We start from the raw sequence: 27,541 nt of genomic DNA, 5'->3' as shown, positions 1-27,541 counted from the left end.
AACCAGAGCACTAAGTATGATAAAACTAACTTTACAGTCCATTGAGATGTCTCTTCAAATAGCAAATGGCCTCCCAACAGGCCTCTTTCTCCAATGGGATGTTTCATGAGGTCCATGGCCACATGCCATGGTGAGTGGTTCTTTTTGATTTTTTTTTATATATAGAATTCCAGACCTACCTTAAGAATGGGTTCATCAATATGACTTCCCCCAACAACTATGGTTGTTTGTAAAGATTACTTTCTTAGATAGTGAAGGTAGCCTTATCTGTGTATTCTTGGTTTCAGGATTATGGAAGATCATTATGGTGTAGTTCCAAAGATGAATATGCAAGCTTTCCCTGATCATTAGACTTTTCTTCTGGATAGCCCATAATAGAATTTCAAGCATAATGCCAACTGGGAGGTCACTGACAATGATGAACTGAGCTTTCTTACCCTAGTTCACAAACTGACTTATATGAATGCCTTTAGCAGCATCAAATGGTTCTGTTCTATCTTCAATCTCTCTCTCTCTCTCTCTCTCTCTCTCTCTCTCTCTCTCTCTCTCTCTCTCTCTCTCTCTCTCTCTCTCTCTCTCTCTCTCTCTCTCTCTCTCTCTCTCTCTCTCTCTCTCTCTCTCTCTCTCTCTCTCTCTCTCTCTCTCTCTCTCTCTCTCTCTCTCTCTCTCTCTCTCTCTCTCTCTCTCTCTCTCTCTCTCTCTCTCTCTCTCTCTCTCTCTCTCTCTCTCTCTCTCTCTCTCTCTCTCTCTCTCTCTCTCTGTCTTTAAAGCCCTTACCTTCCGTCTTAGAATCAATACTGTGTATTGGTTCCAGCAGAAGAGTTGTAAGGGCTAGGCAATGGGGGTTAAGGGACATGTCCAGGGTCACATAACTAGGAAGTTTCTGAAGCCAGATTTGATCCTAAGACCTCCTGTCTCTTAGCCTCTTTCACAATCCACCGAGCTCTCCAGCTGTCCCCTATTCTCTTCTTAAACCGGTAAGGATCCCAGAAAGATATTTTTATAAGAGGAACCTTTTGATTCTGCAAAGACTACAATCCTCAGCTTGGCAACCTCTTTCCTATCCTTTGAATGGCCACAGATGATAGTGCTAGTACCCTTCTTCTGCCCATGGATTACTGAGCACATGGGACATGATCTGATTCTGAAATAAGTAAGGAAAAGAATGTGTGGCATTCTATTTATATCATCTCCATTGTCCTTTGGAAACCTTATCTTAAATTGCTTAATCTTCTTCAGAATAAATGGTATTCAAGGAGTTCACAGTCGTTTATCACCCACCAGAATAACATTGATAAAAAGATGAGCCTTTGTTTAAGAGGAAAGTTTAGAGTCATTAAAAGAACAACAAAAATTTCTTAAGAAAACCTAGCTTGTTTTCCTCTTGATCAATTTTGCACACATTATTATCTATTTGTAGAGTCTATCCAAAATGAAAGTATTGACAACGATGCATTGATCCAAGTTGGTATCATTATTTGGACAACAGATATTCTTCATCCTCTTGATATTTTCTACATGAATTGTTAAGATGAACTCTTTGGCCTGGCTTATGGATCTTATTTAGGAGTGCTACAATGTGTAGGTCTTGATGCATGGAGAGTAATGATATCAATCAATTGATTAATATACCATGAAGGAACAACTAGAGAACCTTTAAAAAAAAAAAAACACAACTTCCATCTTAGAATCAATACTGTGTATTAGTTCCAAGGCAGAACAGTATTAAGGGATAGGCAATACTAGAAGACCATATTTGAACCTAGAACCTTCTCTTTTATAAAAGGTCTTTCCATCTTTCAGATTCTGTGCTGAATATTCTTCATGATAGTGGGAAAAAAACACAATCATGTTTTATGCTTCATTTGATATTAATAATAAGAGTATCTGATCAAAATTTATCTCATTTTTAACATTTTTCAAAAAACCCAACGTACAAAAATATGTATATAGAAACATCTTACTGGATATCCTTAAGGATACTGAATGAAATGTTTTTATCTAGTTCCCAAACAATAAGCCCACTGGGTTAATGTATTCTCTAAATCTTCTGGTTAACTGTGTGATCGTGAACATGCAATTTATTGTTATGTATTATTAGCCAAACTATGCTTATTTCCTTCTCAAAATGCCATAAAATTGCTCTTAATGCATGTATTCATTATCCTTATAAACATTCTGCAAATCCTTTTAGTGGCAGCAAAGACCTGGAAACTGAGGGGGTGTCCCTTAATTGGAGAATGGCTGAACAAATTGTGTTATATGATTGTGATGGAATACTATTGTGCTATAAGAAATGACAAGTAGGATGATAGCTGAACAATCTGGAAAGATTTACATGAACTGATGCAAAGTGAAGTTAGTAGAACTAGAAGAACAATATACACAGTAAGAGCAATATTTTTTGATAACAACTATGAAAGACCTAGTTATTCTCAGCAATGTAGTGGTCCAAGACAATCTAAGAGATTCATGATGAAAAATGCCATTTGCCTTCTTAAGAACTGATGGAGTCTGAACGTAGACTCAAACTAGATTTCACTTTATTTTTCTATTCCATTTGAGATCTCTTCCACAAAATGACCAATATGGAAAAATATTTTACATGCTTGAACATGTAAAATCCCTATCAGAATGATTACTGCCTCTGGGAGGGGGAAGGAGTGGGAGGAAGTAAGGGAGGAAATTAGGAAGAAGGGGGAGAACTTGTAACTGAAAACTTTTTTTAAAGTATGTTAAAAATTATTTTTCACATATTGGGGGAAAATAAAATACAATTTTTAAATTTTTTAAAATATTTTTCCATGTTTCCATGATTCATTTTTTCCTCCCCCTTTTCCTTCCCCATCCCATAGCCAAAAAGTAATTCCACAGGGTTATACAAATGTTATCACTTGATACCTATTCCCATATTATTCATTTTTGCAACAGAGCAACCCCCAAATCATACCCCTACATAAACATAAATTCCTCAAGATTATCCAGGATCATTGCTACTAGTAGCAAAGTCTATTACACTGGATCATTCCACAATGTTTCACTTTCTGTATACAATGTTCTCTTGGTTCTGCTCATTTCACTCTGCATCAGTTCATAGAGGTTCTTCCAGTTCATGTAGAAATTCTCCAGTTCATCGTTCCTTACAGCACAATAGTATTCCTTCACCACCATATACCACAAGTAGTTGTCATTTCCCAATCAAGGGACCTCCCCCAATTTTCCAATTTTTTGCCACCATAAAGAATGTGGCTCTGAATATTTTTGTACAACCCTTTTTTTATTATCTCTTTGGGGTACAAACCTAGTAGTGGTATTGTTGGATCAAAGGGCAAGAAATCTTTTAAAGCTCTTTGGGCATAATTCTAAATTGCCTTCCAAAATGGTTGTCCCAATTTTGCCACATCCCCTCCAACATTATTATCCTTAACTGTCATATTGGCCAATCTGCTAGGTGCAAGGTGATACCTCAGAGTTGTTTTGATTTGCATTTCTCTAATCAGGAGGGATTTAGAAGACTTTTTCATGTCATTATTGATAGTTTTGAGTTCTTCATCTGAAAACTGTCTATTCATGTCCCTTGACCATTTGTAAATTGGGGAATGGCTTGAATTTTTACATTTCACTTAGTTCCTTATAAATTTGAGAAATTAGACTTTGTCAGAGATTTTTGTTGTAAAATATCTTTCAGTTTGTTGCTTCCCTTTTAATTTTGGTTGCATTGATTTTCTTTGTACAAAACCTTTTTAATTTAATGTAGTCAAAATTATTCATTTTACATTTTGTAATGTTATCTATTTCTTGCTTGGTCTTAATTTCTTTCCTTTCCCATATATCTGACAGGGTGACAGGTACAACCAATTTACTTATAATTTCCCTCTTTATATTTAATTTTGAATTTTGAATTTATCTTAGTATAGGGTGTGAGATCTTGATATAAATCTAGTTTTCCCCATACTGTTTTTCAATTATCCCAGCAATTTCTGTCAAATAGTGGGTTCTTGTCCCAAAAGCTGGTATCTTTGGGTTTATCATACACTATTTTGCTGAGGTCATTTACCCCAAATCTATTCCATTAATCCATCCTTCTATCTCTTAGCTAGTACCATATTATTTTGATGATCACAGCTTATAGTACAGTTTAAGAACTGGTACTACTTAGGCCCCTATACTTCACATTTTTTTTCCATTAGTTCCCTTGATATTCTTGATCTTTTGTTCTTCCAGATGAACTTTGTTATAATTTTTTTCTAACTCAATGAAAAAGTTTTTTGGTAGTTTGATATGTGTGGCACTAAGTAAATAAATTAATTTAGATAGGTAGGATTGTCATTTTTATTATATTAGCTCATTCTACCCATGAACTATTAAATGTTTTTCCAATTGTTTACATGTAGTTTTATTTGTGTGAAAAGCATTTTGTAGTTGTGTTCATATAATACCTGCGTTTGTTTTGGCAAATGAGATTCCCAAATATTTTATATTGTCTAGAGTGATTTTAAATGGACTTTCTCTTTCTAATTCTTGCTGCTGAGTTTTGTTGGAAATAAAATATATAGAAATGCTGATGATTTACATAGATTTTTTACCCTGTAACTAAAATGCAGTTTTTAAAAAATGAACATTCTTCAAATTGGGAAAGCTGTCACATGGATTAGTAGTTACCAACATTCTTAAAGCTTTTTAAACTGTGAAACAAAAAGGTCCAAAATTTATCTTATGCTTTTCATTCAAGTTCTTTCTTCAACTCCCTCTCAGCTATCTTGAAAATTTATCCCTGAGTGTGGTCAAAAATTTGCCCAAAATGCAAAAATTGTCTCTTCAAAGCTTTGGTCTAGTCCAATTATTCTGCCTTATCTTTGTTTTCTACAATGCTATTTCCACTTATTCAGGTAGCAATCTGAGATCATAATATTAGAGGTCAAATTTAATTCTACTTTAATTGATAGTAAAAAGCACTTTTTAAAAAAACCAACACAAAGTGTTATAATTTTTTCATGTTAGTTGTACTTCTTTTAAATGCTCCCTGACTATTTTCTCTTAGGTAGGTCTCTCCCTAATTTATTTCAAACTTGTTTTTCCCTGATACTATTTTATGAATCTTATATAATCTTCTATCCTTGTTTGCAAGATTTGAAAAGCAAATTTCTATTTCACATCATCACTGTTCTTGAATACCATATCAGTTTAGCAAGAAGGTCAAGAGCAGGTATGACCTAGGTAGTTTCTAGGCTCTTTGGGTCTCCTTGTGATGACTAATAATCTATACATCTATTAATCAAACTTATTTAAGATATGGTCACATGGCATTATCTCTTCTTCCATTCATTTTTTCCTGCTTTTCAGGATCAACATTATATTTAAATTGGTGAGGTTAAGTTGTTTTAATTATATGCTATATATCTTTCTTGTTTTTATTATTTTCTCAAGTTTTTTAAATGAATTTTAATTTTTTATTTTGAACTTTCTTTTTAACATTATGAACTTTAACAGGAGATAACATTTCCATATGCAAAACAGAAAGAGAACTGTATCTGAAGGCTTGAATCTCTATCATGTAATCTATTTTTATGTATATAACAAATGCAATACAGTAGTTCTAAAACTCTATGTCTCCTTCCTTTTGCCCTCTTCTTGCCTTAAAGTATTTCATTGATGCTCTTTCTTTTCTTTTTTTATGTCCCTATCATTAACCTTCTCTTTCCTCCCACTAAATAAAAGCTCTCTGTTACAACAAATATCCACAGTAAAGCAAAACAAATGCACAGCACTGGTCATTGAAAATGGTTGTCTCATTCTGTGCTTGTAGTTCATCACTTCTTTACCAAGAAGCAGAAGCAAAATGGACCATCTGTCACCTGGAATCAAGCTTAGTCTGTGCCATCAAAGTTCTGGAGACTTTCCAAAATGATTTTCTTGTATACTGTTGTAGTCCTGGCACAAATTGTTCTACTCCTTCTGCTCACTAAACTTTCAATAAGTTCATAAATAACAGTTCACGTTTTTCTGAAAACATTCCTTTAGTCATTTCTAATGGAACAATAATGATCTTATTATATTCATATGCCATAATTTGTTGAGGCATCTTCTTTGTTTCCAGTTTTTTTGTTATAACAAAAAGTACTAATATAAATATTTTTGTGCATCTGTGCCCTTTCTTTTACCTGTATTTAGTAGTGGTACCAATTGAGTCAAAAGATATGCACAGTTTAGCAACATTTTGGTTAGTTTCAAATTCTTTTTCAGAATGGCAAGCCCAAATCATGGCTCAACAAATAGAGACTCAATGTATCTGTTCTTCCAAAGTCATTTCAATAACTATTATTTTTGCCAATGTGGCAAGCATAAGGTAGAACTATTTCTTTTTTTGTATTTCTCTTATTATTACATTCCATATTATTGAAATGGAACCTTTTTTTCACAAGTTTGTTGATTGCTTGGACTTCTTACTATCATTTCCCCTTCACATTCATATCCTTTGATGATTAATATATTAGAGAATGGCTTTGAGGTTCCTTCCAACTCAAAATTTCTGATTCTGTGAATAACCTGTGTACTCAAAGCAAATTATTCCATTTGACAAAGGTGGCCCCAACACAGCCAGATACTGAAGTACCCCCATCAAACTACTTTTGTATTATCATTGTGACAAATATTCCAAAAGATCATTTCTCCAAGAACAAGAAATGTACCTAAGCCTCATGAGAGAGTAATTGCCTCCAAAACACAGTACAAATTACTTGGTCTTCTATTCAAGGATCATCCATAATCTGATTTCTCTCTATCTTACATTATTTCATATTATCCTACACCCTTACTTTACATTCCAGTCAAAATGAACTACCTTTTGCTCCTCAAACATGTCATGCTTTCCTTTGAGCCTTTTTTTCACAATGTTCCTCATATCTAAAATGTTGTTCCCTCCCGATTCTTGACCTGTCAAATTCCCACTCATTTTTTTTAATAGTCTTACAAATGCCACCTCTTTCATGTGGCATCCTTATGATTTCTCATTTCAGTAAGGATCTAGTCATCATAGGATCCTATGAATGCAAGATTCACCCAGTATTAAATGATCTATAATCTGTTTTTTCCTGTTCTTAGACTATAAGCTCTTGGAGGACAAATTCAGTGGAATCAAATTCCCAGGCCTCTCTCCTCAGAGGGAAGGAGGAAGGGAAAAACTAGTAGCTATTTCTGAAAGTGGTTTCCTGCCACTTCAGAGTCAGGCCCAAAGCAGAGTAAGAGATTGAAAATAAGATTTTCTGATTCCCAAAGTTCATTCAAAGTTAAAAGGCAAATGGAGCAAGAAAACTTGTTGCAGACAAGATAAATAAAATCAGACAGTTGGCTACACAATCTTTTGTAATTCTGTACCAAGGGGCATGAAATATTTCTAATGTTTCCAAGGTGATAAACTTTATTTTAAGCATATTAAAAAGGTCTAATATAAACTTACCTTAGTGAATTTAATGCTGTCTTCTGTTGTGACGAGTCATCAGCAACATGGATAAGTTTGTGATATTGGGCTTTCAGTTTATTCTCTAGTGACTCTATTGTCTCTCTCATCACTGAGACTTTAGTCTTCAAATCACATCTCTCAGTTTCAAGCTGTAAGTAATGGATAAAAATGGAATGACATACTTAGAAAAGGAGTTTTAGTCTTTCCTTTGGCCACTCTTTAAGGATACTTTTTTTAAAAGTTTCTACAAGCAAACAAAGTATTTTTTTTTAAAGAAATATAAACAAAAATAGTCCATACAAACGAATCTTTAAATTACATTTTCCAGACTCCTATTGCCAGAGACCTACAGCTGCAGGCATAATTCTCTCTTTTTCCCTTTTAAATGTGTTTTCCTTAAACCAAAGGATTTGGGGCATGATTTTTAAGCTCCTTTTCTACATGATCCTTTAGGGCTACTTCTTAAAGAAAATTGTTTAGAGAGAAAAAACTTTATTTACTAAAAAAGTTTCTTTTGAAAACAATTTAATTCACCTCATAATTGATGTTTTCCAGATCTTCAAGATTTTTTTCCATTTCTGTTTTTCCCACAAAAGCCAGTTCCTGTAGGTTCTGAAAGAAATTTTATGGGAAATATTAGCATAAGTCACAACACAAAACTACAAACATTTATTAAGAATGTACTCTGTACAAGGTCTAGGGGATTATCAGGAATCCGGAATTTTAGATGGCTTAATTAATGAATCTTTCTCAAGGAGTTTATGGTCTTGTGTACATACAACTTTTTTTTTAAAGAGGAAAAGTCTTAAGTGTTAGACCCAACGTGCTTGAATCAATATGAGAAGATGGCTTCATAATAACATAGTCATAAATATTTCTTTTTATGCTCCATTGGCATAAATTATAAGAAATCAGGGTCACTCTCTGTGATATAAGACTTCAGTAGAAATCTACCAACACAATGTAAGAACACAGTATCTAACACTATCTTTAGTCATATGAAAAAATGATCCAAATCATTATTAGCAAGGGAAATACAAATTAAAACAACCCTGAGGTACCACCCTCAGACCTATCAGACTGGCTAATATGACAAAAAGGAAAATGTTAAATGTTGGAGGGGATGTGGTAAAACTGGGACACTAATACACTGTTGGTGAAGCTCTGAACTAATGAAACCATCTTGGAGAGCAAATCAGAACCATGGTCAAAGGACCATAAAACTGTGCAGATCCGTTCGACCCAGTTTGCCAGAGATCAAAGATAAGGGAAAAGGACCTTCTTGTACAAGAAAAATTGTATAGCAAGCTCTTTTGTGATAGGAAAGAACTAGACACTGTAGTATTTTCCATCAATTGGGAATGGCATAATAATACTGGAATAATATAATATATAATAATGGAATACTATTATACAATAAGAAATTACAAACGAGATGATTATTAAAAAAATGTAAAGCATTACACAAAATGATGTTAAAATGAAGTGCATGGAATCAGCAATAATATCTGATGATCAACTGTGAATGAATTAACTATTATCATCAATTCATGGATTTAATACAGCCTCAGGGAACAGGGAACATAGAAGGAACTGACAAGGTCTGAAAGCAGATTGAAGCATACCATTTTCCACCTTATTTTCTCAAAATTTTTTCTCTAGTGTAAGTGATATATGATATGTGTCTTCTTTACTAATATGATGAACATGGAAATGTGTATAGTAACACATGTACAATCCATATCATGTTCCCTGTCATCCTGGGGAGAGGGGGCAGATAGGAGGAAGGGAAAGAACTTACGATGGCAAAATATCAGAAAATGATTATTAAAAATTGTATCAACATATTAAAAATTATATTAAAAATAACTAAGAACACAGTATTTAGTTTACTCTTAGTTCTACCTGCTTAAGAGGCAGGGCCTGGAGGCATACATTAGTATTTGTTTTTATAACTTGCATAATGTCCTAAGATCTTACTCCTTTATTTCTCTGTGGTATGGAAATCAGAATGGATTCTCAAAGGTTATGTATGCTAAAGGAGTATAAACTCTGGAAGGTTCTACCATGCTAGAAAGGTTACAAAGAAAGTACTAGTGAAAGCATCTGCTATCTGAAAATCAACTTAGTCATGTACAGGAAACAATTTCTCCAGTAGTTTGGCTACTAGGTGATTAATTTTGTCATTTACATGATCCCTTTCTGTTTTCAAAATGGGAACAGAGAGTAAAAAGAATCATAAACTTTTTAGACAATCTATAAATAATAACTATGGGTAATCTAAATGTGAGATCTTTGTCTAATGTCCACAAATGACATGGTACTTCATCAGAAGGTTCTCCTCCAACAAGTAACTATAAAATATGCACATGTTATTATCCTAACAAGATTCCTTGACAAATTCAACCAAATAACTCTCTAATTACCAATATCAAATAAGATATAAAACAAGATATAAACTTAACAAGTGCTTGTCACCACCTCTAAAGGTGTAGGTCTATATTAATAACAGATTATTTATGAATGGTGAAATCCTCTACTTCATAATAATATTGTGCTGATTATATGAAGGCCTGGAACACTTCAAGACCCACTCAATAAAATCCATAATTACTAGGAAGAGATTATCATAACAATAGTCAGGAAAAAAGATAGGTAAAAAATGTCTGTTGGCTTGACATCCTTTGCAGGAGCCAAAGGGAATAAGCAAAGCTAAGTATAAAGAATTTGTTAAATTTAACTTTAGTATAAGATAAAAGTAAATCAACAGGGTCTCAGTTAGTTGAAAATTAATGGTGAGAAATTTGGAAAATTCAAATATAACACTAGAACTTTAAAAAAAAAACTCTTACTTTCTGTTTTAGTATCAACTCTAAGACAGAAGAGTGGCAAGAAACATTAGAACAAAAGAGGCTATTATGATAAGAAACTTTCCAACAACATAATTTTATTACATTGTGGTCAATTAAAAAAAAAAAAATATATATATACACACACACACACATACCTAGGAGGCAGAGTCAAGATGGCAGCACAGAAGCAGCAAAAGTTCAGACCTCTGAATACCCTTCCTTACCAATTAAAAATTAAATGCTCCTAGGGGACTGAAAATAAAACCTAACAACAAGACAGAACCAAGGAACCCTCCTAATGGATTCAATTCAGAAGGTACACCCCCCAAAAGCTGGAATTAGAGAACACTCGGGTTTAAGGGGAAGACAGAAGGAAGGTCCTAGGACACCTCCTCCCCATCTAGAATGCTAAGCCTCCAGTGGCAGCAGGAACCTTTTGGCAGGCAAAGGAACTGGTCTGGGGGGTGTACCTTGCGGGCAGCACTGTGCCAGCCTCAGAGCATCAAACACAGGTGGTGGAGAAGGAGCTGAAGAGGGAGCACAGAGTGGGTAGCCTGGTCACAGCGGCTGAGAACCTCCATATTGCTCCAGCCTTCCAGAAGGTTTTGGCCTCAGAGCACACCCAGCCCAACCCAGCTGAACTTAATCCCATCAAAAGTCTTCAGAGGTCAGGGAAGCCCAAGCTCCAACACCCCTCCCTCACAGACTGCACAGAGAGATCTCCTGACAAAGCTCCTAGAGGGGAGACTGTCAGAAAACCCCCAAACCAAAAATATGAGCGGAGCAAGAGCACAGAAAAATATGTGGAGTAAAGAAGGTGTAAATATGAGCAAACAACAGAAAAAGAAAAAAGAAATTACAATCGGCATCTTCTATACAGGCAACGAACAAAGAGCAAACGGAACAGAGGAGGAGGGATCACCAAAAAATAAAGCAGAAATCCCAGCGAATTGGATACAGGCATTGGAAGAAATCAAAATGCAATTCAAAACACAATTAAGAGAGGCTGAAGACAATTGGGAAAAGAACTTAAAAACTAAGATAAGTCATATGGAAACCGAAAATAGTGTCTTGAAAGCCAAAATCAACCAGCTTGAAAATGAGGCAAAGGAGATGAAAGATGAGGCAAAGGAGATGAGAGATGAGGTAAAGAGAATGAAAGATGATCTCCAAAGAAAATCAGACCAGAAGGAGAAGAATGACCAAAAAGACAGGGATGAAATCCAGTCTTTAAGAACCAGAATACAACAACTAGAATTAAGTGATCTCAAAAGGCAGCAGGACACTATAAAACAAAACCAAAAGAATGAAAAAATTGAGGAAAATATGAAGCATTTCATTCACAAAACAGAAAATTTAGAAAATCATTAGAGGAGAGACAAATGAAGAATCATTGGTCTCTGACAAAAGAAAAAGCCTGGACATAATACCACAGGAAAATATTCAAGAAAACTGCCCGGATATTCTAGAACAAGAGGGAAAAATGGAGATTGAAAGAATCCACAGATCACCTCCTGTACTTAATCCCAAACTGACAACACCCAGGAACGTTATAGTCAAATTCGAGAACTATCAGACCAAAGAAAAAATATTACAAGCTGCCAAAAAGAAGTCATTCAGATACCATGGAACCACAGTGAGGATAACACAGGATCTGGCTGCATCTACACTGAAGGACCAAAAGGCATGGAATGTGACATTCCAGAAAGCAAGGGAACTAGGTCTACAACCAAGAATCAACTACCCAGCAAAACTAACTATGTATGGTCATTGAACAAAATAGAAGAATTCCAAGAATTTGTAAAGAAAAGATCAGATCTGAACAGAAAATTTGATGCCCAAGCACAGAACTCAAGAGAATCATCAAAAGGTAATTAAAAAAGAGGGAAAACAAAACAAAACAAAACAAAAACAAATTTTTTAAGAGACTCAATAAGTTAAAATGATATGTATCCCTATAAGAAAAGAAGTCATTGGAAACTCTTAAAAATTGTTATTATCACCTGGGAAGCTAGAAGAATTACACTTAGAGGGAACACTGACAGATTGTATAGGATGAAATGACAAGACATAAATAGGTATATAGATATATGTATGCATAAATATGTATACATGTGTACATATATATACACATAGAGCTAAAAAAAAGAGGTTAATATTAAAAGAAATGGGAAAAGAAACAAAAGGGGGTAAATTTATATGTCACAAAGAAGCTCATGGTGGGAGTGGGGAGAACATCAATATACTGGAAGGGTAAAGTGGTTGAAGATAGGAAATACTCAACTCTTACATGCATTGAAATTGACCCAAAGAGGGAAGATTGCTATCCAATAATCCATTGGGGAAGAGTATAGATTTGCACCCTATAGGGGAGTAGAAGGGTAACAAAAGGACTGATGGGGAGTGAAGCAGGACAAGGGAGGGAGAAGGTGGAGGGTAGTTTTAAAAAGACTTTAAAAAGAAAATAAGTGGGGGGATAAGAAGAGAGGGGATAGAAAGGGAAGTAAAATAAGGGTGGGAACTAGGCGGACTGATTATAAACAAACACTGGTGTAGAAGGAAATAGTGAAAGAAGAAAAGGCAGGACCAGGAGTAGAAATCAAAATGCTGGGAAATACACAGCTAGTAATCATAACTCTGAATGTGAATGGAATGAACTCACCCATAAAACGCAAGCAAATAGCAGAGTGGATTAGAATCCAAAACCCTACCATATGCTGTCTGCAAGAAACACACATGAGGAAGGTAGATACGCATAGGGTGAAAATAAGAGGATGGAGCCAAATTTATTGGGCATCAACTGAGAAAAAGAAGGCAGGAGTTGCAATCATGATATCTCACAAAGCCAAATTAAAAATAAATCTAGTTAAAAGAGATAGGGAAGGTAATTACATTCTGATTAAAGGCAGTATAGAAAATGAGGAAATATCAGTACTCAACATGTATGCACCAAATGACATAGCATCCAAATTTCTAAAGGAGAAACTAGTGGAACTTAAGGATAAAATAGAGAGAAAAACTATACTAGTGGGAGACCTGAACCTTCCTCTATAAGAACTAGATAAATCAAACCAAAAAATAAATAAGAGGTAAGAGAAGTGAATGAAATCTTAGAAAAATTATAGTAGATATGTGGACAAAAATAAATAGGGACAAAAAGGAATATACCTTCTTTTCGGCAGCACATGGTACATTCACAAAAACTGACCATGTATTAGGGCATAAAAACATTGAAAACAAGTGCAAAAGAGCAGAAATAATAAATATAACCTTTGCAGATCACAATGCAATGAAAATAATAATTAGTCAGGGTACATGGAGAACTAAATCAAAAATTAATTGGAAATTAAATGATGCAATTCACCAAAACCAGTTAGTTAAAGAACAAATCATAGAAAGAATGAACAATTTCATTGAAGAAGATGACAATGATGAGACATCCTTTCAAAATCTATGGGATGCAGCCAAAGCAGTCTGACTCAGGGGGAAATTTATATCCTTGAGTTCATATATTAACAAATTAGGGAGGGCAGAGGTCAATGAGTTGGGAATGTAAATTTAAAAAACTAGAAAGTGAACAAATTAAAAATCCTCAGATGAAGACTAAATTAGAGATCCTAAAAATCAAAGGAGAAATTAATAAAATTGAAAGTCAAAGAACTATTGATTTAATAAATAAGACTAGAAGCTGGTACTTTGAAAAAACAAAACAAATAAAGACAAAATACTGGTCAATCTAATTTAAAAATGGAAAGAAGAAAACCAGATTGACAGTATCCAAGATGAAAAGGGCGACCTCACCTCTAATGAAGAGGAAATTAAGGCAATCATTAAAAACTATTATGCCAAATTATATGGCAACAAATATGGCAATCTAGGTGATATGGATGAATATTTACAAAAATATAAATTGCCTAGACTAACAGAGGAAGAAATAGATTACATAAACAACCCCATATCAGAAAAAGAAATTGAACAAGCCATCAAAGAACTCCCTAAGAAAAAATCCCCAGTACCAAATGGATTCACAAATGAATTCTATCAAACAAAGAACAACTAATCCCAATATTATACAAACTATTTGACAGAATAAGCAAAGAAGGAGTTCTACCAAATTCATTTTACGACACAAATATGGTACTGATACCAAAGCTAGGCAGGTCAAAAACAGAGAAAGAAAACTATAGACCAATCTCCTTAATGAATATAGATGCAAAAGTCTTAAATGGGATACTAGCAACAAGACTCCAGCAAGTCATCACAAGGGTTATTCACTATGGCCAGGTAGGATTCATACCAGGATTGCAAGGATGATTCAATATTAGGAAAACCATCCATATAATTGACCATTATTAACAAGCAAACCAACAAAAATCAAATGATTATCTCAATAGATGCAGAAAAAGCCTTTGATAAAATACAAGGCTCATTCCTACTGAAAACACTAGAAAGTATACGAATAGAAGGACCTTTCCTAAAAATAATATAAACATTATATATCTAAAACCATCAGCAAATATTATCTGCAATGGGGATAAACTAGAAGCCTTCCCAATAAGATCAGGAGTGAAACAAGGATGCCCATTATCACCTCTATTATTCAACATTGTACTAGAAACACTAGCAGTAGCAATTAGAGAAGGAAAAGAAATTGAAGGTATTAAAATTGGCAATGAGGAGACTCTTTGCAGATGATATGGTGGTCTACTTAAAGAATCCTAGAGAATCAACCAAAATGCTAGTTGAAATAATCAACAACTTTATCAAAGTTGCAGGATACAAAATAAAGCTGCATAAGTCATCAGCATTAGATGAATTCCATTTAAAAACACCTTAGACAATATAAAATACTTAGATATCTATCTGCCAAGACAAATATAGGAACTATATGAACACAACTACAAAACGTTCTCCACATAATTAAAACTAGATCTAAACAATCGGAAAAAAAAAAGATTGCTCATGGGTAGGACAAGGTAACATAATAAAAATGACAATTTTACCCAAATTAATTCACTTATTTAGTGCCATACCCATTGAACTACCAAAAAACTTTTTTACTGAATTAGAAAAAACCATAACAAAGTTCATTTGGGAGAACAAAAGATCAAGGATATCCAGGGAAATCATGAAAAAAAAATGCAAAGGAAGGAAGACTTGTAGTCCCAGATCTCAAAATATACTATAAAGCAGTGGTCCATCAAAGCAATTTTGTACTGGCTAAGAGACAGAAGGATGGGAGGAGGGGAGGGAAGGAAATAATGTGATTATTGTAACCAAGGAATAATATTCTAAATCGACTAAGTAAACTAATTCAAATGGAAAAAATATATACCTAATATTTCTGCATTTATAAGGTTTTTTAGGCTCTAGCACATGGTAATTTTTGGTAACAATGCTATAGTTATGAAATTAAATTATATGTTCCTTTCTATGCTTTTTTTAGTAATGCTGCTTTATATTCATAACTAACTTTTCTAAAAATTTTCAATTCCTTTACTTTTCTTATTTAACTTTCTGTCAGATTTGTTTAGGTAGGAAAGGGGCATGATGAGGTTCCCAAGTTTTACTGTTTTGTCTATTTCTTTCTGCAATTTAATTGTTTTCTTTAAGTAATTAGATACTATACTATTCAGTACATATTTACTAAGTACTCATTATTTCAATAGATATGGGAGTTTCTGTATCTCTTTTAAATCTTGCCTATTTTCACCCTTGACTTGTCTGAAATCATAATTATTACCTTTGCCTTTAAAAATCTACCTTAAGCATAATAAATTCTACTCTAGCTCCTCAATGTAACTGTAAGAATCTTTATGTTATATGTATGTTTCTTTAAAATTTCTTATTGCTAAATTCTAATTTCTAAACTAATCTGCTTTCTTACTCCATTTTATGGATGAGTTCACCCCATTTATGACCATTATGAATGTTATGTATTTTCTTCCTTCATGTTATTTGTAAAAAATAAAAACTGTTACCTTTTGTCTTTGAATCAATAGAGTTTAGAGAAATAATCTGATTGTAGTCTACTCCTTTTCCTCCACCCTCTGTCTTTTCACTAAGAACAGACATCATTTGGTTCTTACATTTTCTTTTTAATCACATTTTTGTTTTGCTTGTGACTCTTCCCTTTTTGACACTATTTCCACTCTTTCAGAGAGAGAACTCATGAATTATGCACCACCTACCCTGACAACTTCACTCAGTCTCTATGGGCTTTCATTCCCCAATTTGGTTGGTTGATTTTAATTCCACTCAAAAATATACTCCTCCCAGAATAAGCTCAATGGCTCTAATCTCACTAAAATGCTGCCTCTATTTCCCCTTTCCTCAGTCTATTTCCTCTTTCCTATGATTGTAGAACTAGTATAAAGTACCAAATTTGTTTCAATGCCTTCTTCTATAAAGGGCATAAATTGAACTATCAAATGTCTACTTTGCATCAGTTGTTCTGCCTTATTTCAATTCTATAGAACAAGATGTTCCTATACAAGTAGCACCTGATGTCTTGCTCCACTGCCCTTTTCCTGTCTCCTTTTATGTGTTGTTTCTCTCCATTAGAATGTAAGCTCCTTGAGGACAGGAACAGATTTTTGTTATATAAATTGTATACTCAATGTCAGGTATATATCAGATATTTATTAAAAGTGTATTGGATTGAATTGGATTAAAATATAAAGGTAGGACTAAATTATCTTAATGGTTCCTTCTATTGATAACAATATTAAAGGTTATGGAATTATATAATAATTTTTTCTGGATTTTATCTCCATCTGAGTATGTGAAAAATACATGATGAAAAGACATGAATAAATTTAATACTTCAATATTAAATTTTATAACAAATTCTTTCTGAACATCTTTTGTCATAATAGATTCCATGAAAAACAAATACAATTTGAGATGATTTTGACTAACTTTATTCTTGAAATGCTTTAGATATTCATTTCAAACATTCCTTTAGCACACTTTAAGTGCTTATTGTAAGAATGACAGTCCTAAGCATTTCAACATGCACAAAGATAATGTTCTTCAGACCCTAAAGATGTTTAAAATCTAGATGAACTTAAATTTAGTTATACATTCAATGAAGCAACCACACACTTTTTCTTCTCTGCAATATTTCTAAAATCTTAGGTTAGCTTATAAAAGCTATTACAAATGCCACTAATGTTACACTGAAAATCTTGACTTTCAAAGAAACAAAAGTACTCACCTTCAACTTCTCTCTTAAAGCTTCCTTTTCTACAATCGTTAGTCTCAAGTCGGTTAATGCGGTTTCTTTTTCTTGTTCCATAAGACAAAGAATCTCTTGGGGTGGCAAAGAATACGATGCTTCCTTTCTTAGAGTGCATAAATCATGCTGTGCCTTAAAAAATAAATTGTAAAAGTCAGAATGCTAGCATTATAATCTCAAAATAAGATTTTTATTACATGAGAAAGTACCAGGTCATGATTTTATTACATAACATTTATGAAATAAACTGAAGAATAATTATTTGTATTCTACCAGGCAGTCTTACCTATAGTATAATTTCTTTTCTGTTGTTTATATTTGCAAAGACCTATAATTTAGTGGTTCAATATTCTGTACAAACTAAATGTATTAGTCAACTATTATTTTACTTAGTGGGACTCTGGTAGTTCGTGTTAAAAATCAGGGTTGTCAGTGGCAGCTAGAAAGCACAATGGATGGAAGTGCCAGGCCTGGAGTTGGGAGGATGTGGATTCAAATCTGATCTTACACTTTCTAGCTGTGTGACTCTGGGCAAGTCATATGCCTAGCCCTTGCCACTCTTCTGTCTTAGAATTGATATTTAAACAGAAGCTAAGTTTCTTTTTTAAATCCTGATGTCATTTGAATTATCCAACTTTCTCACCACTAATATTCAATTAACTGAGAGCCTGTTGCTTATTATCTACACAATACCTCAGGAATCTATCCCTTTATGTCTCTCTCCACTACCACAGTGTATGATCCTATTACTAGTCACTTGGACAAATTAAAATGCCTTAACTATTCTTCATATCTCTATTTTCTGTTCTTCTAATCTATTATTGTCAGATAATCTCTTTACAAACATTGTTAGGTTATTCCTTTATTCAAGACTCTGAAATGGCTCCTTATAAGATATGGAATAAAGTCCAAACTCCTTTTTCTTTTTTGGTCTGGATAAATGGTTTCATGGTCCTCCATCAATGCAGAACTATAGCTAACTATACAAAGAATTTAGTCTTGCATGGCTGGGAAGTTGGACAACCTCCACCTATTTTTTTAGAGACCCTTCATGTCCTTAAGGACCTAGACTATGCTGACTAGAAACCAAAGTCTCATATGTAAGACCCATGTGTCTTATCTGAAAATGGGTTCCCATACTAATCAATCAATTATTGTTCACATGTTTCCTTGATTGTTTATAACACTTGAGAGGAGTGAGATGCCCCTTTTGCTGAATTCAGGGAGTTCTTCTATTCACTCTCACTTTCCCATCTTAGAAAGTCCCATATCTTTCATTCAGTTAGAAATCAGATTACCTAATGCTTATTATTTCCTTTTAGTTAATTGGCCTTTTTTGATGAATTGTTTTAAAAATGTATAAAAGTCTTTTTTTCCTCTATATTTTGGGTCCAATGCTAAGCTGAGGAAGGGGACTGGCCCACATTTGTTGGGCAATTGGCATATATCGATTAATAAATTGACATACTCAGCTCTGTTTCCTCAGACATTTCCTCTTTCACCTGCCCCATCACACAAACAGTATATGCTAGAGGCAGAATTTGAATCTAGGTCTGAATCCAAGGAAGACTATGTATTATGCACTACTTCCTCTTCAAGCTCCTTAACACAATCTTCTACAATCTTATAAAACTGTTTTCTTATAAAATTCTGATATCTAGCCCTAGTCTCTTTCCTGGATTCCTGTCCCACATCACCAAATATCTATTAAGCATTTCCAACCAGATGTCCTGGAGACATCTCAAACTTATCCAAAGAGAATTCATTATCTTTCCCTCAAAATATAACTCTTCAACTCCTAACTTCCCTATTTCCATTGAAGTTACCCCCATTCTTCCAGTTACTCAGGTTTGCAACTATGGAGACATTCTAGACTCTACTCTCCTAAATTTTCATGAGCTAATCAGTTGTCAAGTTTTGGAAATTCTGTTTCTATGATATATCTCTCTTCTATGTTGCCTTTTAGGCACTAAATGATCCCCATTCTAATTCAGGCCCTTAATCGGGCTCTTCTTCTGACTTTTTATATTGGAACAAATTCTAGGCTTTTAGTCAGAATTCAAAGATGTGAATCCTTATTCTGTCACTTACTCGCTATATTAACCAGGGCAAGTTAAGAGTATCTCCTCATCTCTATAATGCTATTTGCTTGATTTGCATAAAGATGAATGGTACAACTTCTAGCCAGGATGGACTGAACAGAGGAAGACTGCCATATATACTCAAGCAAAAACCTGAAATTTGCACCAAGCAGAATAACAAATAATAATCAAATGACAAAGTCTTAAGTAACCTTCCAAAATCAGAAATGCACCAAAAGTCAGTTAGAAATCTGTGGGCAAGAGGCAGCAGGGTGGCTAAGTGGATTGAGAGCCAGGCCTAGAGATAGGAGGTCCTCAGTTCAAATCTGGCCTCAGACACTTTCCAGCTGTGTCCCCTGGGTAAGTCACTTAACCTAAGGGCCTAGCCTTTACCACCCTTCTGCCATGGAACTAATACCCAGTATTGATTCTAAGACAGAAAGAAAGGGTTTAAAAACAAAAAGAAAAAGAAAAAAGCCTGTGGGCAACAGGAAATGAAGCTGCCAGAAAAGTCAGTGCAGACACATAATTTTGAATCTCCCAAACCAACCAGCCAAAGGCTGGAGTCACAGGATGTTCCAATTGCACAGGGATACAAGCAAAGGTCTAAGGTCTCTGTCACTCTGCCTGAGATGTCATAGTAAGATCCAGAACCCTGAACCACAATGAACTGAGTAGGGGTGGGGGAATAACAAAACTTCTGACACTGTTAGCCAGTCCAGAAAGCCAGAAGATTTAGAGACTAAACAGGACTGAAAGCCCCCCCACAAAACTGCAGCCAGGGTAGAATCTGGCCATGGCACAAAACATCACCTCAGGATAGTTGGAAAGAGGATTAAATCAAAGAAAACATCAAGTATAAAAAATTATTACAGCTCTAGAGATGTCCCACAAAGAAGGAACAAATAATTCCACAACAACTAAAGAAAATAACAGGTAATTTGATTTCTAAGTAGATGAAAAAATAGGGACTTTCCAAGTTGGGAGGGGAGAGCAAATAGGTATAATTCCTTGAAATCAGAAAAAGAGATGTTCTACTCCCCCCATAGTGTTTATATTCAATCAAAGGAACAAGGAAACATTAACTAATTGACCAGTATGGGGACAATTTTTAGATAAGATATACAGGTTGCTTGAGATGTATTACTGTTAAGAAAACTCCTGGCAACAATCTTCGTTAAGTAAGTACCAGAAAGAGATGCTTTAGTTTCCTAGCCATGCAGGGCTGGGTTCAAACAATATAATAATACAATTCAGTTTTCTCAATTCCCATAATTAAATGGTTTTTTCAAAGACAGAAAATGAACTAGACCTATAACTGAATAGAAAGGGAAATGAACCAAATCTAGAACTGAGTCACAAGATGGAGTCAGTGTGGTTTCACTCAGTTCTGACAGTTCCCTCAAGGAGAAAACAATGCATGGGAGTTGAACTCCCCAAGCAAAATAGCATGGAAGGAAAAGAAACGAGAGCCCATGATAAAACCTTTAGGGACCTGCTAACCAAGAAAGAACAGTAAAATAGATAGAAAAACCAGGAGATAGTAGTATCGCTAAAAACTAGAAAGAATAGAGATAGTAGTATCGCTAAAAACTAGAAAGAATAGAATATCAAGAAGAGTGAGATCAACTGTGTCAAACAAAGGTTGCAGAGAGATCAAGTCAGAGAATTGAGGAAAAGTTCTTTAGATTTGGCAATTAGGAGATCACATGTAATTCTACAGAGAGCCATATCAATTGAAGGATGAGTTTCTAAAGCCAGACAGCAGAAAGTTTAGAAGAAAATGAAGGGAAAGGAACTTTAAAGTATTAATTTTAAATTGCTTTCTAGAGAAATTTAGCTACAAAAAGGAAGAAAAATACAGAACAATAGTAAACAGAGACTAGAGATCAAATGACATATCACTTCATGCCTGAACTATTAATAGCTTTCTGCAAAAACCTACCTGGGCTTAAGGCTCTCCCCTCTTTATTTTGTTATCCAATGAGCTATCCATGTCACATCCTTAATTCACTAACATACAATGATTATCTTGCCATCTCCAGGATCAAATATAAAATTCTCTATTTTGCACATTCAAAGCCATTCAAATCTGGCCCTTTCTACTTTTCAAGTCTTTTTATATCTTATTACCCCCTCAGTATTCAACCTGATAGTTTTACTGTTCCTAAGATAAGACATGTCATCTTCTAACTCTGGAAACTTTCACTACTTTTCCCTATTGCCTGGAATGCCTTCCCTGATCTCTAACTGAGCCTTCCCTTCCAATTTCAGCTAACACCCAACTTTCTACAAGAAACCATTGATAATCCCTGCCTAATGTTAGTACCCAACATCTGTTATCTCCTATTTATCCTGGATCCATCTTGTCTGTATATAGTTGTTTGCATATTGTCAATCCTGCTTTCCCTAATAGACTGTGAGCTCCTTAAGGATCAGCACTGTTTCTGCATTTCTTTATATCTCCAGCACCTAGAACACAGAAACTTAAGAATGCCGTTGACTGAGAATTTTTAAAGGATAAAAATGACATAGGCGTTTATAGGCAGCACAGAAGCAGCCAATAGACAGGGAGAAAAGGGAGGTAAAACAGGAAACAGATGAGATGGAATGGAATCAAGAGTGCAGAAAGGTCATCTTTTCAAAGGAGAAGACAGTGGGGAAAATAGCTTAGAAATGCAAAATGAGGTAGAGGGAACCACATGGAATTCTATGCAAATGGTTTCAAAGTTAGAAGTAAGGGTCTTAGCTAAGAGAGTTGAGCTCTGGAGGCAAACAAAAGTATATAAATATAAATAATAAATGGTAAGAGGTAAATCTTACCTAAATAATGGATGCTTTGAAACCTACAACAGCAGAGACTGTGAGAGAAAGCTAGAAATATTGGAACAGAATCAAAGATTGAAAAAATAGAAGAAAATATGACAGATGATATAAAAATCTACCTGGAAAATTTACCTAGAAAATAGATTAAGAGATCATTTAAGAATCATTAGTCTCCTTGAAGATCAGGATATAGAAATCATAAATGAAAACTGTACAGGGCCAGAGAACGAAATGAAGAAACAAAGATTACCCCCTGAGAAAAAAAAAATCCCAGAAAAATCCCAGCCAAAATCCATTGTTTCCATATTTAAAAAAAGTACAAGCTTCCAGAAAAAACAGGTTATGTAAGACTGTCTAACTTCTACTATAAATGAGAGATCTTATGATGCAATATTCTAAAAGGCAATAGAGATATATATTATGAATGATCATAATGATTCCCAGCAAAGTTGAGTACAACTTTATATGGGAGGGGGGGAAGGGAATAGAGAAAATAATGGAATAGTCAGTGGAACAGAGGACTGGCAAGCACTTCTGATGAAAATACTGGACCTTAGCAGGAACTCTGAACAATAAACACAGTAGTCAAAAGAAACATAGAAAAGGAAAAGGATTTGAATACCTGGATGAAGGTGTATGTAATGCTAACCTTTTTTTTTTTTTAAACTAATACCTTCTGTCTTAGAATCAATGTTAAGTATTGGTTCCAAGACAGAAGAGCAATAAGGGTTAGGCAGTTGGCATTAAGCAACAGTTAAGAAATGTCTGAAAATAGATCTGAATGTATGTCCTCCCATCTCCAGGCCTGGCTTTCTATCCACTGAGCCATGTAGCTACCTCTAGGTATAACATTCTAAATAAGGGGAAGAAGGAAGCACAGACAATCAGGACAGTTTTGAAAGCACTATGTAAAACTATTACCTACTTTGATCATTGTTTTATTAGTGTTAATGCTACCCATAATACATTTTTAAAACATTCAAATTCTTGGCAGAAAAATAAGACTGGTAGTTAATAAGTGAATGTAATGCATTAGCATATGAATGTATGAATTAGCAATTTACTAAGTAAAGAGGCCTCATCTACTCATAGGTAGTTTTAGAATGGAAGAGTACATGAACATCTTAAGAGAAAAAAAAAGATCATTTATTCTAGCTTTCTATATGCCATGTAGAAATATGCCAACAGATAGTCATTTTGCCTCTGCCTAAATAGTTTGGCTCTATTAGTTATAAAGTTCTTTATCATCCCTCCTATATTCCCACCCATTCATTGGACCTACCTGGTTTCTGCCCTCTGAAGCTACACAGATTAAATGTTACCCCTATTATACATGACAGTTCCTTAAATAACAATCATGTGTATGATGGAAAAAACACTGGAGTCTTAAGTTCAGTCCACATTCTCTCACTAACTAGTTATGTGAACTTGAACTCAAAGTAATTTATATCTTAGTTCATTGGTGGTTAAATAAGTTGAAGTACACAAAAATTACGCAAAGGTCTGCTAGTTCTATCAATCTAATTCACAAGTTCTTTAATGATAATGCATTTCTTACTTGACTATATAGGTCACTCAGTTTGTCTCTTTCTGCAGTCAGTAATTTCACATTGCACTGTATTTCCCCCATGTGGTTTTCAAATTTATCCAACAAAGACTGAAGTTCGTCTCTCTCTTTTGTAATCAGGCAGAGTTCTGAAATGTAAGCGCCCTACAAAATAATTTCAAAAATAAAAAGAATTTGTGTTACAATTATAAAAATATTGTATTACTGAAGCCAAGCCACAAAAATGTTTTGTAACATATAAAAAAGTAAACTATTCTAAAATAATAATATCCTGACTTTGTAAGTATAATCCATGGTATTTACCATTTGCTAAGTGAAGCAAAGGGCTCTATCCTTGACTCTATTCTGTTCAACATTTTTATCAATGCTTCTGCTAAATATATAAAATATATGCTTATCAAATTTGGGAGTAGTCCAAAGTTGGGAGAAATAGTAAAAAAATAAAAGGGACAGAACTGGAAGCCAAAATGATTTCAGAAGACTAGAAAAATAAAACGATTTATATCTAGTAAAATGACAAAAGTTAAGTGTAGATTCCTATGCCTGGATTCAAAAATCAACTGCACAAATTCCAACATGGTAAAACTGAGGCCTTTTTCTCTTGAGAGAGAAGTGGAGTTGGTATGCAGGAAGAGCCAGATAACCAGAATCCATCAACTGTAGCCCCTGATACCAAGGGATTCCACAACCCCTTTATTAACTTTATCTGGTCTACTCATTATTAGCAGATTTTAAGGCAGCAAATATGTTTATATCCCAGACTGATGGGTCTGTAAAAGACTCCAGCTCACTTTATCCACCTTAGAGTAAAACTCCATGGAATCCTCAGTGGCAGCCTGAAAAGTTTTAGGCAGAGTTGCTTGCCTAGAAGTACTGAATATTCTTCTTCATGTCACTAATACAAAGACTACTGGGACTTAGGTGGCAGTGAAAGATTGAATATTCAGAAGACATGTATCCTCAAAGGTCTTTGTCCATTTGATTAGTGCACGTATCCTCAAAGGTCTTTGTCCATTTGGTTAGTGTGCATGCTGGCATGATAAAATTGCTTAGATTATTTGTCTGTACCTTGAAATTGTACATTGAATACTGAATTAGCTAAGATTTGATGTAGAAAAAGAAAAGACTAATAATAGTACAGTTTAATTTCTAAATGGGTCTTTTAAGTTAAACTTAAATAACTTGGTTTCCCATATTATGGTTAATTACTGTATCTACTCATGATGACAGTTAGGGTGTTGATATATAAATTATTGAAAACTAAAAAGTTTTCCAATTGAAAATGTGATATCCAACAGAGACACAGAAATATAATACAACTGAATTTTGGGTAAGACCAAGAGGAAAATGTCACCAAAGGTACTGATAAAAAAAAAACCTTTTAATTAATAATACAAAAAATTTACATTACCACCCTGAGAAATAAAATAAAAACTCAAATATTACAACATTGCATTTTAAAGTAATAAAAAATCATCAGCAGAATCACTTTGAGATTCCTTTGTTTTATATACTACTTTTGACTGAAAGGACATTACCTTTTCTGGACATGTAACACTTAAACTTCTTTCACATCTTGAACTTCGCATTGGTATAGATCTTCGTTTTATGATCTTCTGGAGTCTTTCTAATTCTTTCTTATAATGATCCCGTTCTTCTTCTACACTCCTAAGAAATACATCTAGACGAGAAGGTGATTTTTTCCTACGCGTTGCACAGTAATCTTTCCTCATTCTCTCTACTTCTAGGACAAGTTCTCTTTCTGTAAATCAATATGAAATAAAATTGTTAAAAGGGAGCTTTGGGGGGGAATGAAAAAAAGTTTTTTTTAATAATTTTGTCTTAATCAGAAAAAAATTTTAATGCTAAATTCCTAGAATACAAATATAATACTAAAGAGCAGGGAATATTTTTCTGCTTAACTTGTTTGTATCAAATATTAATAATGAAGAAAAGCAAATTAATTGTTCAAAAGGAATTTACATGGTTATAAGATTTAACTTGCTTGTATCTCAAAGTACACGTTCAAATGTGTCATTTCTTTAAAAAGTATTTTATAATGATAATAATCTACCAATGTTGTTGTTTGGCTGTGAGGTATGGAACACAACAATCCCAAAAAACTAAAAGTCTCTATTATACAGAGGGCAATGGAGAGGCTCATAGTGGGAACAGAACAGGTTGCCATATATTGAGGGAATTAGGGTAGAAAGTGGTTAATTCTGAGAACTGATGGAACCACACTGACTCCATCTTATGACTCAGTTCTTGATCTAGTTCAGTTCCCTTTCTATTCAGTTATGGGTCTAGTCCAATTTCTGTCTTGTGAGAAAACTTTATTCAGTTTTGGGAATCGGAAGAACGTTTTAGTGTATTGTTTAAACCTAGCCCTGGCATGGGTGGGAAGCTGGCTACCTCTATCTGTTGCTTAGAGACTTTTAACAAAAGGTTGATGACAAGGTTATAACAAAGTTCATCTGGAAGAACAAAAGATCGAGAATATCAAGGGAACTAATGAAAAACAATGTGAAGGATGGAGCCTATCAGTACCAGATCTTAAACTGAAGAAAGAACGAGAAAGAGAAACAACAGCTTGGTAAAAGACACAAAACCTCATCTTTAAAAAAAAAAAAACCTGAAAATTGTAATCGACCAAATAAAAGTTAATAACTCAATGAGACATCAAGAAATATTAAAAACAAAGTCAAAGGACTGAAAATAAAAAGAAAATATAATATGTCTCCCGGCAAAAACAACTTAGAAAAAAACATCAATGAGAGACTTTTGGGTCATGTGGACTATAAGGTGAATGAGAAATTTTCTCCAATTCCTATAACTTCTCAAGCTCCCCTAAAATAGAAATCACAAACCAAAGGATAAGTTACTTCAGCTATTTCCATGGACTAGGAAATCCAGAATCAAAAATAAGGTTAAAAAAATCACCTAAAACTCAGGAACTGCCACTTAGTGACTGACCTCACTCAGAACCTGTCCCCCTCCTCCCTTCATACATTATTACTGTCAGTGAAGCTGTATTGGCAGACCCATGTTCATGACATAGGCTTACATCAAAACAAAAGCATTGGTGGAAAGGGAGGTGATACAACCTGGAAGTACCATTATGCGGCCAGAGAGGGGAGTGGGAATAAACTCTGAACTGCTGGTGACAGGCCAGAAAACTGAGGAGGAGATAAGAGTAGTATAGGTCACCAAGTTAAGATAAAGAGGATAGGGATACAGAAAAGGTAGGTGCTGTTGCAAGTACTCTATCAAGCTTAAGGGGGAAAGCACAGTTATTTCTGCTAGAATCAGTTCTAACCATCCAAAAGTTAAATGGAACAAAAACCTAGGCTAGTGAACCATCATTTACCCAATGCAGAAAGAGACTGAGATGTTTTGAGATCTAATCCCAAATAAACCACATTCAAAAGAGAGGAATCAGGAAGTGAGTGATAAGGAAAATAAGGGGGTTAGGAGTGGGGAGAGGAATGAAAATTACCAAAGATTTCAGAAAGA

General features: G+C 34.4%; 1 protein-coding gene across 2 annotated transcripts in view; it reads right to left on the bottom strand.

The window, feature by feature from the left end:
• CEP135 (centrosomal protein 135) overlaps positions 1-27,541 on the bottom strand; it is a 115,121-nt gene that overhangs the window by 46,216 nt on the left and 41,364 nt on the right. For both annotated transcript variants that reach the window (XM_007496426.3, XM_007496427.3), the window contains 5 exons: positions 25,564-25,787; positions 24,017-24,169; positions 17,531-17,683; positions 7,994-8,071; positions 7,457-7,608 (listed from right to left, as the gene is read on the bottom strand). In XM_007496426.3, coding sequence (XP_007496488.2) covers positions 7,457-7,608; positions 7,994-8,071; positions 17,531-17,683; positions 24,017-24,169; positions 25,564-25,787 — 760 coding nt within the window. The remainder of the gene's footprint in view (positions 1-7,456; positions 7,609-7,993; positions 8,072-17,530; positions 17,684-24,016; positions 24,170-25,563; positions 25,788-27,541) is intronic.

This window comes from Monodelphis domestica, chromosome 6 (assembly GCF_027887165.1).
Source record: "Monodelphis domestica isolate mMonDom1 chromosome 6, mMonDom1.pri, whole genome shotgun sequence".
NCBI classification, from domain to species: domain Eukaryota; kingdom Metazoa; phylum Chordata; class Mammalia; order Didelphimorphia; family Didelphidae; genus Monodelphis; species Monodelphis domestica.
The sequence above is the reverse complement of the archived record's forward strand: the minus strand, read 5'-3'. Positions and strand labels throughout refer to the sequence as shown.